The sequence below is a fragment of the Carcharhinus amblyrhynchos genome, chromosome 30, assembly GCF_965287045.1.
Source record: "Carcharhinus amblyrhynchos chromosome 30, sCarAmb.v2.hapA, whole genome shotgun sequence".
Taxonomy (NCBI): Eukaryota; Metazoa; Chordata; class Chondrichthyes; order Carcharhiniformes; family Carcharhinidae; genus Carcharhinus; species Carcharhinus amblyrhynchos.
In genome coordinates, this window is record NC_137353.1 from 1,111,848 (window position 1) to 1,127,415 (window position 15,568).

The 15,568-nt window shown below is 42.3% G+C and overlaps 1 protein-coding gene across 1 annotated transcript; it reads right to left on the reverse strand.

Moving 5' to 3' along the window:
* Positions 1-574: 574 nt before the first annotated feature.
* On the reverse strand, positions 575-15,237 carry LOC145360004 (trypsin). The gene is made up of 6 exons (XM_080214905.1): positions 15,231-15,237; positions 11,232-11,348; positions 10,655-10,802; positions 10,420-10,564; positions 3,556-3,822; positions 575-724 (listed from the first exon to the last, which is right to left on the reverse strand). Exons 1-6 carry the CDS (start codon positions 15,235-15,237, stop codon positions 575-577), a joined length of 834 nt encoding a protein of 277 aa, XP_080071031.1.
* Positions 15,238-15,568: the final 331 nt, after the last annotated feature.

Consider the following 15,568-nt stretch of genomic DNA (forward strand, 5'->3'; position numbering starts at 1 on the left):
ATGTAAATGTGAATGCAGTACAATTCAACAAAAAGGTTTCTTCAGGATTATAAAAATCTTACAAGTTTAGAATCATTTTATTGTTAGCAAAATTAAAATTGGTTAATTATATTAGAGTTAATCATAAATTAAAGCACTGTACACATCATTTTAAAAGGACAACTATTAAAATAACATAACCTTACCCATCGAACACCTTTTACGATCCTACTTCAAAAAATGTTGATTTCTGAGTCATTGAAATTTAAAATCCTTACAAGTTGATGCAAAGGTTCAGAATTTTATTCTAATTATGATTCTAAATTAGTTTGAAATTATAAAAGTAATTTCAATGCTATAGGGGAATGGGATCAAATGGGTATTTCTCCCAAAGAGCTAGCACAGGCACAAAGGACCGAGTGGCCTCTATCTGTGTTATCAAACTATGATTCTATGACTTCAAAGCAAACCAATTTTCTAACTCTCCGTTGCTTCAATGTGTCCATTCTGTCTGTGTGTTTAACACCAGAAAAAAGCCGTGAGGAAGGTAACAGAATGATGGTTATTACTGTATGTAAAAGATAAACAAATTGCTTTATGACTGTTTGATGGTCCTGACTATCCAATTGCGAAAGTTTGCCACAGCGGTATACACTCCTGGGAATCTCCCATCGCCGCAGATCTTGCCCCAAGAAACTACACCATATATTCTGCCCTTGCAAATCAGTGGACCACCAGAATCTCCCTGTGAAAGAGTAACAGAGGATTGCAGATCAGTTAATGCCATCGTGGATTCAATATATCTCAAATAAACCACAGCTATTAACTCTTTTAATAAATAATTTCCATCTCAAGCACATCTTAATCAATGTCAGGTATAATAACCATATCTTTGTTGGTCAAAGTAACTGTGGCAATTGTTGAGGAACCACATTTACTGCTTGCTCATTCAAAGGCCCCTAAGTGTGATATCTAAATCTGATATGAATTATAATTTGAAAGGTTAATCTCTAAACTCGACCTAACCCAACAAAATGACTCTTTAGCAGGTATCACATTTTATCAGCGATATCTCAGCATTTAGTTTGAGAGTTGAATCAGTTGTTATTGTCAGATAGCAGATAAATAATGTAAAAGAAGACAATTTCTCTAAAGTAAATGCACTGCCGAAATGTGGAGATGCCAGCATTGGCGTGAAGTGGGTAAAGTAAGGAGTCGCAGAACACCAGGTTAAAGTCCAACAGGTTTATTTGGCACCACGAGCTTTTGGAGCGCTGCTCATTCATCAGGTGAGTGGGAGTTCACAAACAGGGCATATATAGACACAAACCCAATTACAAGATAATGTTGGAACGGATGGAGGCGAGACCATGCAGGTGCTACGACAATGATGCTACTACAACAGAGATGTCAGGAGTAAGTTTCTCACTCAGAGGGTGGTGGGTGAGTGGAATCAGCTGCTGTCGGTGGTGGTGGAGGCGAACTCGCTGGGGTCTTTTAAGAGATTTCTGGATGAGTACATGGGATTTAATGGGATTGAGGGTTATAGATAGGCCTGGTGGATATGGATATGATCGGCACAACTTGTGGGCCGAAGGGCCTGTTTGTGCTGTAGTGTTCTATGTTCCAAGTTATATGTTCTAATGGATGAATAGACACCACTTGGCAATCACCAGGCAGGAGTGTTCCCTTCCTGTCGAGAACGCTTCAGCAGTCAAGGGCATTCAGCCCCTGATTTTCGGGTAAGCATTCTCCAAGGCAAACTTCAAGACACACAACAACACGGAATCGCTGAGCAGAAACTGATATGCAAGTTCCGCATGCATGAGGACGGCCTCAACTGGGACCTTGGGTTCATGTCACACTATCTATAACCCCCATGACTTGCCTGAACTTGCAAAACCTCACTAACTGTCCTGGCTGGAGACAATGTACGTGTCTTTAACCTGTACTTGACCCTCTCTCCACTCGTATTGCCTGTGGCTGTAAAGACTTGAATACCTATTAAGACTTGCATTCCAACCATTATCTTGTAAATTGAGTCTTTGCCCTTTTTATGAACACAAGTCCCACTCACCTGATGAAGAATAAGTGCTCTGAAAACTTGTGCTACCAAATAAACCTGTTGGATTTTAACCTGGTGTTGTGAGACTTCTTACAGGCAAAATAAGGTCACTTACAGATTTAAGTTGGCATTTCATTGAGAAATGTCAATATTGCATTTAGGATTTACTGAGCTATGGATATCAATCTTAACTAAGCAGCAATTATGGAAATTAAATTACTCTTTAGACACAGCCTAATGATAGAGGAAAGACAAGCCTTCAAAAAGCATTTTCATTGGCTGAAATCCAAGGCTGTTTATTAACCAATCAAAAGCCTAGGATGTAAAGGCCTCAGTGATAGCATCATCAATCTTTTACTCGGGATGTCACATCCCGGTCTCGCCATTCCCCATCATCGGATCTACGTAATTAAGCATCTTGTACCAAGAGCTAATGAGTAAACAATGATAGCGCCAGAGACTGGGCAAGTCTCAGCAAATAGATATATCCATAGCAGTTTCACTGTTAACATTCATAATCAAATATTAAAAAGGGTTTTAAAACCCTTCATCAACTTCAAGCACACAACAAATTGATGCGCTCTGGATGAGACAGTGTACAATAAAGAACAGTACAGCACAGGAACAAGCCCTTTGGTCCTCCAAACCTTCGCCAATCGCGATGCCCTAACTAACCTAAAAAGAACCTTCTGCCCTTACTCAGTCCATATCCCTCTATTTGCTCCGTATTTATGTCCCGCCTCTTAAATGTTCCTAATGTGTCCGCTTCCACCACCTCCTCTGACAGTGCGTTCCAGGCTCCCATCATTCTCAGCGTGGAAATACTTCCTCTGTGCATCTATCTTAAACTTTTCCCCTCTCGACTTGAACCTTTCCCTATTGTAAATGACACATTCACCCTGGGAAAAAGCCTCTGACTATCCATCCTGTCTAGGTGGCTTTCACACAAGACATGGACTGAATGAGATTCCCATCAATCATAAGATTTGCAAGCAAAAGAGAAAATGGTGGAAAACCTTCGAGGTTTGACAGCTTTGACAAAGGGTCCTCTGGACAGGAAACGTCAGCTCTTTTCTCTCCTTACAGATGCTGCCAGACCTGCTGAGATTTTCCAACATTTTCTCTTTTGGTTTTGGATTCCAGCATCCTCAGTAATTTGCTTCTATAAGATTTGGAAGACCATGTTAATAGGATGTGAGTCCGTTTGCTGTTCTGAAACCAGGATTGATGTTCTGTCAACTTCACAAAACAACTTGGCAGAAAGCTGAGACTTTCATCTCATTGGTCTGGGTTAGATTCAAATTCATGTGTTGATGTGCCAAAAAGCATTGTTCTGATTCACTGAACCACCCAGATCATTCAGTTCTCTCTGTCTACCGATAACTAGTCTATAAAATATACTATAGTAAACCAAATAGTTTGTGCATTGGTTACAGTTTGCAATAGGAAGTACTGGCACTTAACATTTTAATCTTTACTAATGTCTCATTGATGAGTGAAGATATGAGTACCTGACACGAGTCTTTTCCTCCTGTGGTGAATCCAGCGCAGATCATGTTGGTGGTGATGTTCCCGTTGTACGATTCAGTGTGATTACACTGTGAATTAGATACAATGGGCACTTTAACTGCTCTCAACATCCTTGGCACGAGCCTACCGTTCGCACTGACGAAACCCCAGCCAGATACTTGGCATAGTGTGTCTGCATCTAGTGAGGACTTCTGACGAGGCAAAGCTACTATTCCAACAAAATAGTTCAGATTTGCTGGTTTTGACAGCTGTTTTAGATACAGAAAACATTCAGGAAAAAAGCATCAGGTTTTAGTTCTAAACCACTGTATACATTCTAATCTTATCCATCTTGCAAAGGAAATGGAACTTGTAAAGTTTATATCAGGGAAACGATTTGCACTAAGGTGAAATGGTGGAACGAAATCAAGGACTGTGCGTGGTATGTGTTCCACTAAAGGATACAGGCACTCTTATAACCCAGAACGTGGATAATGGTTTTGTGGATTCTAATTAGCAGCCTTACGCAGGCCAAGTTCTGAATTCTCCAGAAAAATGCTAGAAAATTTCTGCAAGTCTGACAGTATCTGTGCGGAGAGAGTAGAGCCAATGTTTTGGGTCTGGATGATCCTTCATCAGAGCTGACAAAGGGTCATCTAGACTCGAAGCACTGGCTCTATTCTCTCCCCGCAGATGCTGTCAGACCTGCTAAGATTTTCCAGATGCCCAGATGGTGAGATATTGTCCATGGGTTTGTATCAATGCCCAGCCCAGTGCCGGCTCCACCCAGTCTCCTGTTTTCATCACTGGAAATTTGTTCGTACAGCTTACAGAGGGGAGCTTAAAAAAGTAATGTTATATAATACTTAGCAACCTAAAATCAGACTTTCTCTAATGACTGATGACTGCACGGATAAGCATAAAGAGTCAAAATATTGATGAAGAAACTGTTTAGCAATTTTTTTATCTGTGGTTTACAAGCATCCAACATCAATTTAAATTAAATTAAATTGTGTCATTAACTTTCAACAGAATTGATAAAGATCACCGGTCTAAAATATTAGCTCTGTTTCTCTCTCCGCAGGTGTTTCCTGCCCTGCTGAGTATTTCCAGTGTCATCTCTTTTATTTCTGGTTTCCAGCATCTGCAGTGTTTTACTTTTGTGCTGTTAGAACTTTCCCTTTGACACTCTGCTGATTAAAATACTTCCTGGCTCTTTCATCCCCAGATCCTTCTCCACGCAATGAAACTTTATCAAACTCTTGCTCAGGAAAAAAGATATCCAGATCCTTCATGTGTTCCAGGCTACCAGGATGTTTTAATTCTAGTGTGGGGAGAAGTGCCTCTTTTATCTAACAAGGCAGGTTGTAAACCGACACAAATATCAGATGAATTGATTCTCACGTGGTAGCCACCCTCATCGTTCAACCAGGCTGCAGGTTTTAAAAAATATATTGTCACTCTTTTATCTACTTTGCATTGGAGGGGGTGCAGGGGAGATTCACTAGGACACTGCCTGGGATGGAGCATTTAAATTATGAAGGGAGGTTGGATAAGGCTCGGATTGTTTTCAGTGGAGCAGAGAAGGCTGAGGGGGCGATCTGATCGAGGTGTAGAAGGTTATGAGGGACACGGACAGAGTGGATGGTCACTTAGTTGAAGGGTCAGTTATGAGGGGACACAGGTTCAAGGTGAGGGGCAGAGGGTTTAGGGGGGATTTGAGGAAAAATGTGTTTACCTAGAGGGTGGTGACAGTCTGGCATGTGCTGCCTGGGAGGAAGGCGGAGGTGGGATGCCTCACATCCTTTAAAAAGTACCTGGATGAGCACTTGGCAGATCAGAACATTCAGGGATACGGGCCAAGTGCTGACAAGTGGGATTAGGTGGGAGTTCAGGTGAATCTCACGTGCAGACTTGATTTGTTCCCACTGGAATGACAGAGGTTGAGGGGTGACCAGATAGAAGTTTACAAGATTATGAGGGGCATGGACAGAGTGGATAGTCGGAAGCTTTTTCCCAGGGTGGAAGAGTCAATTACTAGGGGGCATAGGTTTAAGGTGCGAGGGGCAAGGTTTAAGAGAGATGTACAAGGCAAGGTTTTTTACACAGAGAGTAGTGGGTGCCTGGAACTCGCTGCCGGGGGAGGCAGTGGAAGCAGATACGATGGTGACTTTTAAGGGGCATTTGGACAAATACATGAACAGGACGGGAATAGAGGGATATGATCCCTGGAGGATAGGGGATTTTAGTTCAGTCGGGCAGCATGGTCAGTGCAGGTTTGGATGGCCAAAGGGCCTGTTCGTGTTCTGTAATTTTCTTTGTTCTTTGTTCAGACTCAGTGGCCCGAATAGCCTCTCCTGCATGGTATGATTCCATGATTCTAATTTCTTGGATCATTATCCTGGGAACTATAATATGCAAAATGTATCCTGGATACTAATGACATCAAGGGACACAGGAAAAGCACAAGAAAGTGGAGTTCAGGTAAAAAATCAGCCTTAATAGAATGGCAGAGCAGATTGAAGATCTGAATGGTTTACTTCTGCTCCAATGTTCCTCTGTTTCCCTTTTTAGCTGTGTTAAGGTGAAAATCTACTATCCTGTCAGAACTATGCATGATGGAGAGATACCGGCATCAGACTCGGGTCAACACAGTAAGAAGTCTCACAACACCAGGTTAAAGTCCAACAGGTTTATTTGGTAACAAAAGCCACTAGCTTTCAGAGCGCTGCTCCTTTGTCAGGTGAATGGGAGTTCTGTTCACAAACAGAGCATATAAAGATACAAACTCAATTTACAAAATAATAGTTGGAATGTGAGTCTTTACAGGTAATCAAGTCTTTAAGGTACAGACAATGTGAGTGGAGAAAGTATTAAGCACCAGTTAAAGAGATGTGTATTGTCCCCAGACAGGACAGTTAATGAATTTTACAAGTCATGGGGTTTACAGATAGTGTGACATGAACCCAAGATCCTGGTTGAGGCTGTCCTCATGTGTGCGGAATTTGGCCATCAGTTTCTGCTCAGCGATTCTGTGTTGTCATGTGTATTGAAGGCCGCCTTGGAGGACATTTACCCAAAAATTTCAATTTCTGCCCCACCAGCATAATAGACCCTATCAATCTCGCAGCAGACACAGAGGAATTCATCAGGCGAATGAGGCTGCAGGAGTTCTTCCACAAACCCCAGGAGACCAACAGTGAACACAACAAGACAGCCAGTGAACCAGAACAGCCAACAGAGATCTGCAGTGCAGCAACCGAAGAGGAAAGAGTCGAATTGGACTCCTCCAGAAGGCTGCTGCTCTTGACTTGACGTATGTCCAAGACGTCAGGAGGTGCATCAACACCAGATTCATCAGCTGCAATCACAAAACAGCCCTGAACATCACCCAAGCACAACATAACGCCACCCGTATGCTCAAGACCAACCGCAACATTGTCATCAAACCAGCAGACAAAGGAGGGGCCATCGTCATACTGAACAGAACGGATTACTGCAAAGAAATGTACCAACAACTGAACAACGAGGAACACTACAGACAGTTACCCACAGATATGACCAAAGAACACAGCCCTCAACTCAACACTCTGATCAAGACCTTTGATCTGGACCTTCAGAGCACCCTCCATGCTCTCATTCCACGTACTCCCCACATTGGAGATCTCTACTGCCTCCCAAAGATACACAAGGCAAACACACCTGGCCATCCCATCGTATCGGGCAATGGGACCCTGTGTGAGAACCTCTCCGGCTACGTCGAGGGCATCCTGAAACCCATTGTACAAAGAACCACCAGCTTTTGTCGCGACACTAGGACTTCCTACTGAAACTCAGCACACATGGACCGGTTGAACCAGGGACACTCCTCGTCACAATGGATGTCTCGGCGCTCTACACCAACATCCCCCACAACGATGGCATTGCTGCAACTGCCTCAGTACTCAACGCCAACAACTGCCAGTTTCCAGATGCAATTTTACAACTCATCCGCTTTATCCTGGACCACAATGTCTTCACCTTCAACAACCAGTTTTTCATCCAGACACACGGAACAGCCATGGGGACCAAATTCGCACCTCAATATGCCAACATCTTCATGCACAGGTTCAAACAAGACTTCTTCACTGCACAGAATCTTCAACCGATGCTATACACTAGATACATCGATGACATTTTCTTCCTTTGGCCTCATGGTGAACAATCACCGAAACAACTATATGATGATATCAACAAGTTCCATCCCACCATCAGACTCACCATGGACTATTCTCCAGAATCAGTTGCATTCTTGGACACACGCATCTCCATTAAGGACGGTCACCTCAGCACCTCACTGTACCGCAAGCCCACGGATAACCTCACGATGCTCCACTTCTCCAGCTTCCACCCTAAACACGTAAAAGAAGCCATCCCCTACGGACAAGCCCTCTGTATATACAGAATCTGCTCAGATGAAGAGGATCGCAACAGACACCTCCAGATGCTGAAAGATGCCCTCATAAGAACAGAATATGGCGCTCGACTCATCGATCAACAGTTCCGACACGCCACAGTGAAAAATCACACCAACCTCCTCAGAAGACAAACACAGGACACAGCGGACAGAGTACCTTTCGTCGTCCAGTTTATTCCCAGTGCAGAGAAGCTACAACATCTTCTCCGGAGCCTTCAACATATCATTGATGAAGATGAACATCTCACCAAGGCCATCCCCACACCCCCACTTCTTGCCTTCAAACAACTGCACAACCTCAGACAGACCATTGTCCGCAGCAAACTACCCAGTCTTCAGGAGAACAGTGATCACGACACCACACAACCCTGCCACAGCAACCTCTGCAAAATGTGCCGGATCATCAACATGGATATCATCATATCATCATCTCATGTGAGAACACCATCCACCAGGTACACGGTACATACACTTGCAACTCGGCCAATGTTGTCTATCTGATACGCTGCAGGGAAGGATGTCCCGACGCATGGTACATTGGAGAGACCATGCAGACGCTACGACAACAGATGAATGAAAACCGCTCAACAATCACCAGGCAAGACAGTTCTCTTCCTGTTGGGGAACATTTCAGCGGTCACGGGCATTCAGCCTCTGATCTTTGGGTAGGCAATATCCAAGGCAGCCTTCACGACACATGGCAACGTAGAGTCACTGAGCAGAGACTGATAGCCAAGTTCCGCACACATGAGGACGGTCTCAACCGGGATCTTAGGTTCATGTCACACTATCTGTAACTCCCACAACGTGCCTGATCTTGCAAAATCTCACTAACTGTCCTGTCTCCACTCACATTGTCTGTACCTTTAAGACTTGATTACCTGTAAAGACTCACATTCCAACCATTATTTTGTAAATTGAGTTTGTGTCTTTATATGCCCTGTTTGTGAACAGAACTCCCACTCACCTAATGAAGGAGCAGCACTCCGAAAGCTAGTGGCTTGTGCTACCAAATGAACCGTTGCCTTTGTTCTTTTTTAACATTAAGATGAATACTGTCATTTGGACAGTTCTGATTGGAAATCCACACAGTCCAAACATTGATAAATCTCCACCTTAAAAATATACAAGATATATATCAGCATGGAAAATTACAGCAGCTTTTCCATAAAAAGGTTTTCAAAATCCTACAAAGTGTCACATTACTTTAACCTGGTGTTATGAGACTGCACCTCAGGTGCTGTTTACATACATTCAGATGGGCACCTCTACAAAAGGAGCAATAGCTGATTAGTAATGTGACACTTTGTAGGATTTTGAAAACCTTATAATGGAAAAGCTGCTGTAATTTTCCATGCTGATATTTATCTTGTATATTTTTAAGGTGCAGATGAATAATTATTGGAGATTTATCAATGTTTGGACTGTGTGGATTTCCAATCAGAACTGTCCAAATGACAGTATTCATCTTAATGTTAAAAAAGAACAAAGGCAACGGTTGGTCCACATTACTGAGCAAACGTACACACTAAAGAAAAGAAATGTTCCTGCTTTTGGTCATATTTGTCTCTGGTTTGGGGAATATGTCACTGGCTGCCAATGTGAGAGATTTAGAGATATGGTAATAAGCTTTAATTTAACACAACAGAACCTGGGTTGGACAGAAGATCAGTAGAAACTCTTTCTGAAAAGCCTGCTTCATTGGAGAAAACATGTCATGTAGCTTCAGGGATTGATTACGATTTAAGTAGGTCAACAGAACTGGATATCCATTCCTTCATTTTTGATGGTTAATAGTGATAGTTTTGCAAACTGTTCTAAGTCCTGGTTAGGTATAAATTGAATAATTGTTTGGGAATGTGTTCAAATCTACTTTTCCAATAGAATAAGGAATTCATGGAGTCCTTCTCTGCATTAGTATAGTAGCAGATAAGTGAACAATATACACTATTAACAGAAAAACAAATTTCTAGATCAGTACTTATTGTTTTAGCAGATGCAGCTACAAGGGCAAAACGGTGACAGTGACTAGTACTGCTGCCTCACAGCATCAGGGACCTGGGTTCCATTCCCAACTTGAGCCACTGTCTATATGGAGTTTGCATGTTCTCCCTGTGTCTGCATGGGTTTCCTCCAGGTGTTCTGGTTTTCTCCCACAATCTGAAAGATGCGCTGGTTAGGTGCACTGATTCAAACAGGTGCTGAAATGTGGCAACTAGGGGAGTTTCATAGTAACTTCATTGCATTGTTAATGTAAGCCTTACTTGTGACTCATAAATAAACTTACTTAGAGTAAGATTTCCTATCTTTGTGTGTTTCTTCCTGATGCAGGAGAAAATTGAGGGCATTTATCAGTGTTTAACATTTACTCAGTTTCAATAATTGCAAATAGCTCGGACTGGACCGTTACCTTAATCAACATGATGTCAGAATCTTTTCTCCTTGCGTCATATTGAGGATGGGGTATGATCTTCAGTGGGTGGAAGAGTTGCTCAGTGCCTTCATACCTAGTTAATGAATGCTCCCCTGCCACTATCTGCATTGACTCAGCACCACTGTAATGAAGGAGGAATACACATTTCATGGTTTTCCATGAACATTTCATTATTATAAATGGAACATTTTAAATTCAGAATTCCACAAACCCATAATTGCAGTGTGCTGCTGTCAAAACCCACTGCCGATGGATCAGGGACCCCCCACAGTAATGAGATCCTCCCGGTCTCTTCAGAGAAACCTGGTATTTGATGGAATGGGGCAACACTGAATAGCCACCGACAATCCGAGATCGACCTTAAGAAGAATCAAAGTGAAGCCACCAAGTGCTATCATTTGAACATCTTCCTATAAGACTCAAGCAGATATATTTAAACAGATCACATTACCATCATACGTCGACAGCTATAAGATGATGTTGTATAATCCATCATTCCCAGTAAGTATCTAAACTTTCAGCAGTTTGGTTTCTCTGATTGAATATGTTTATTGTAAAGAAAGTAAGTAGCAATTTGGCTCCAGTATACATAGCAACCTTCTCAAATTCCTCGAGTTGATTTTACACATCTTAAGTTTCAGAAGACAAAGTAACACAAAACATGAAATAAGTAAATAACTTCTACTTTGAAAATATTCTCAACTGAAGTTAAAAAGTAAACAGCAGTCAGATCTCATGCTTGATTAAAGAAAGTCACGAAGGTTCAAAGTTAATGCGCAAACACTTACCGAACGCTGATGGCAATTTTAAGAGGAGCAGCAACAGTATGTAAATGTCGGAGACATTCATTTTGTGTTTATAAAGATAGAAAGAACTCTCACTTAGACTAATACTGAGCTCACTGACTGAGAAACGCAAAGAAATCTTAGCATAGCAAGTGTTCTTTTATTCAGTTGCTGAGTTTCCCCCGACAGGTTCCCTTGTAACATTATATATTGTAATTGAGTTTAAATGGGAATCTGTAAAGCTGCAATCAAGCATTAACATGTATCAGATTTAGTTGCAATTCTCTGTTTGAGGTGAAATAAGTAAGGTTTAGGGCTACGTTAACATAATTAACATTGGCCATTAATGTTGGCTACAAACTATTTATTTCAGTGTGTCAGTGTTTAAAATAAGCTGCTGTACTTTCTACACTTTACTAAAGAGATATCCACAGTTGAAAAGGTGGCTTCAATTTACTGAAACTTACAGGTTTAGATTGTTGATGATTGTTTCTAAATATCTGATTAGACATACCTGTTATATTTATCGATTGTGAGGATTATTGTTCACAAAACAGCTACAGAAAGTTAAGGTATGATTTGTTTTTCAATTACGCCCAAGTAGTACTGCTGAATACATCAACATTTAAGAACTTTCCTGTGATTCTAGAAAATAAATACATTAAAAACCCACAAAACTAAAGCAAGAGAATTTAAATAAAACCCATTTATACATAGACAAACTCCTTGATTTCTCCTTGTTTTTGTATTCAATAGTGAATCCCACTTTCCGACACGCCACATCCCATGTTAAAGGCAGCTTTGGAGAAATACAGGCAGTTACTGTGATCATTTGCTTCCTTACCTGAACTGAAAGCTAATGCAGGGAGCTATAAAGCAGCAGAAAAATGGTCTTGCTGGAATTCTCTGGTCGCGCACGCCCCTCGACCATTCCCAATGAGATCAGAGATGCGGTTTGCCAAATCGCCATTCAGTGCAATAAAAGCAAATTACTGTAGAATCGGAAACAAAAACAAAGTGCTGGAAAATCTCAGCAGGTCTGACAGTATCTACGGAGAGAGAATAGGGCCAATGTTTCAAATCAGAGCTCTGATGAAAGGTCATCCAGACTTGAAACATTGGCTCTATTCTCTCCCTGTAGATGCTCTCAGATCAACTACAAGAGAAAGTAGGGTCCCGAACCTGTGTCCTCTGTTTGAACAGAGGGGAGTACGATAGGATGAGAGCGGAATTGGCAAATGTAGATTGGGGGCGCAGATTGGTTGGTAGGACGGCTGAGGAACAGAATCTTTAAGGAGATCTTTTTCGGTACTCAGCAGAAATATATTCCGATGGTAAAGAAGGAATGTAGGACAAGGGATAACCAGCCGTGGTTATCGAAGGAAATAAAGGAGAGTATTAAATTAAAAACAGATGCGTTTAGAGTGGCTAAAAGTAGTGGGCGATTAGAAGATTGGGACAGGTTTAAGAATCAACAAAGATTGACTAAGAAGTTGATAAACAAAGGAAGAATAGACTATGAAGCTAAACTAGTGCTAAATATAAAAAAGGACAGTAAGAGTTTTTACAAATATATAAAGAAGAGGAGGCTGGCTAGAGTGAATGTTGGACCCTTAGAGGATGAGAGGGGGAATTAGCAGTGGGAGATGAGGAAATGGCTGAGATTTTTGCCTCGGTCTTCACGGAGGAGGACGCAAGTAGTTTGCCGGATATTAAAGATAGAAGGATGGTAGGAGTTGAGGGCCTGAATGTGATTATTGTCACTAGAGAGGTAGTGCTTGATCGACTAACTGGACTGAAGGTGGACAAGCCCCCAGGACCGGATGGAATGCATCCCAGGGTTCTGAAGGAAATGGCAGAGGTGATAGTGGACGCCTTAGTGATTATTTACCAAACTTCGCTGGATTCCAGGGAAGTGCCAGAAGATTGGAAAACGGCTAATGTTACGCCGCTGTTTAAAAAAGGTAGCAGGCAAAAGGCAGGGAATTATAGGCCGGTTAGTTTAACGTCTGTAGTTGGAAAACTGCTTGAATCCGTCATCAAAGAAGAAATAGCGAGGCACCTAGAAAAGAATGGTTTGATTGATCAGACACAGCACGGATTTGTTAAGGGGAAGTCATGTTTGACGAATTTATTGGATTTCTATGAGGATGTGACTAGTGCGGTAGACAGAGGGGAACCGGTGGATGTGGTGTTTCTCGATTTTCAAAAGGCGTTTGATAAGGTGCCGCACAAAAGGTTGCTTCAGAAGGTTAGGGGGCATGGAGTTGGGGGTAAGGTGTTAGCGTGGATAGGGGATTGGTTGTCTAATAGGCAGAGAGTTGATATCAATGGGTGCTATTCTGATTGGCGGTTGGTGACTAGTGGAGTGCCGCAGGGATCAGTGCTGGGGCCTCAACTGTTTACCATTTATATAGATGATCTGGAGGAGGGGGCTGAGTGTAGGGTGACGAAATTTGCTGATGACACGAAGATGAGTGGAAAAGCAAATTGTGCGGAGGGTGTGGAAAGTCTGCAGAGGGATCTGGATAGGCTGAGCGAGTGGGCGAGGACCTGGCAGATGGAGTACAATGTTAGCAAGTGTGAGGTTATCCACTTTGGCAGAAATAATAGTAGGAGGGATTATTATTTAAAGGGCGAAAAGCTGCAGCATGCTACGGTGCAGAGGGACCTGGGGGTCCTTGAGTCGCAAAAACCCAGTCTGCAGGTGCAGCAGTTGGTCAGGAAGGCGAATGGGATGCTGGCCTTTATAGCGAGGGGGATAGAATATAAAAGTAGGGAGGTCTTGCTGCAACTGTACAGGGCACTGGTGAGGCCACAGCTGGAGTACTGTGTGCAGTTTTGGTCGCCGCACTTGCGCAAGGATATTTTGGCCTTGGAGGGAGTGCAGAGGAGGTTCACTAGGCTGATACCGGAGATGAGGGGGTTGGACTATGAAGAGAGACTAAATAGACTGGGTCTGTACTCGTTGGAGTTTAGAAGGATGAGGGGGGATCTTATAGAGACGTATAAGATAATGAAAGGGATGGATAGGGTAGAGGTAGAGAGATTCTTCCCGCTCAGAAAGGACAGCAGGACTAGAGGGCACAGCCTCAAGATAAGGGGGGGTCAGTTTAGAATGGAGTTGAGGAGGAACTTCTTCACTCAGAAGGTGGTGAATCTCTGGAATTCTCTGCGTGTTGAAGTGGTGGAGGCTACCTCGCTAAATATATTTAAGTCACGGGTAGATAGGTTTCTGATAGACAGGGAATTAAGGGTTATGGGGAGAAAGTGGGAAAGTGGAACTGATCCACTTCAGATCAGCCATGATCTTATTGAATGGCGGGGCAGGCTCGAAGGGCTAGATGGCCTACTCCTGCTCCTATTTCTTATGTTCTTATGTTCTTAACTGGGATTTTCCAGCATTTTCCGTTCACTGCAGCAGGACCAGATTTCCAGCAACGTTGGAGAACTCAGACCCTTCACTCAAAAACCGCATCTTCCATGAAATGTTGTATTTGCAAAATATTGATGCCATAAATCATTATAATCAAAGGACACTGAATTCCTGTGAAAAGAGCTGATACTTTGAAGAACATACTCATTGTTACAGAAGGAACGAATGATGGCTTCTACATAATCCATCCAAACCCAGAACAAATTGTTTATCTGCACTTAGTCTTGTGTTATGAAATGGAGAATGGGACCAGACTGGTGGGTGCGAGAATGAGAGAGAAATCCGGCAACACGACATTGACTTTAAATCTTAAGAGCCCAAGGTCGATTTTTCATAAAGCACCTTGTCAGTGAAGATTTCAGTTTTTAGTTTATGGGTGAATGCCTGGGTTAGACAGGGTGGGGTGGCCTGGTTACCTGATCTCCCTCTGATTTCAGCAGTGAGGACACTGCACTATCTTTGTATGCACCATCTCTTGACAAGAGAGGAAAAGCTCAGCCAGGGTTTTCACTCCTGAATGTGATCCCCTGTAATATTGAGTAAGGACAGGGTAAGATTGAACTCACCTTCCATGTTCCGCATGATTAAATGTTCTACTGACATTGAGCTCTCAGCTTGTGTGTGAATAATAAACAATGAGTTAAATATCAGATACAGATCTCTCATTGGATTATCACCAAGCTTGAAGCCAAGAAAAATATATTAAAAATAAGTGCCAGTTTAACAAAGAATAATCAGTCACAGGGGATGAGTTCGTCCTGCTGCTCTGGATTAATAACTGAAGTGTGTAACTTTGACGGATCTTCAGTTTTTTAAATGAAATGTTTTAAATGGAGTTTCACACACCCATTTTGTAGCACATAGCTGTCAAAATCTAACAGGTCAGTGACACCCGCAATGTGGA

What these genes read in the sequence shown, in the direction of transcription:
- LOC145360004 (XM_080214905.1), bottom strand. An exon ending in GCAGCACACTGCAATTATGG is followed by an intron (nt 10,565 to 10,654) that starts GTTTGTGGAATT and finishes CCTTCATTACAG; the next exon opens with TGGTGCTGAGTCAATGCAGA. An exon ending in CTGACATCATGTTGATTAAG is followed by an intron (nt 3,823 to 10,419) that starts GTAACGGTCCAG and finishes TATCTAAAACAG; the next exon opens with CTGTCAAAACCAGCAAATCT.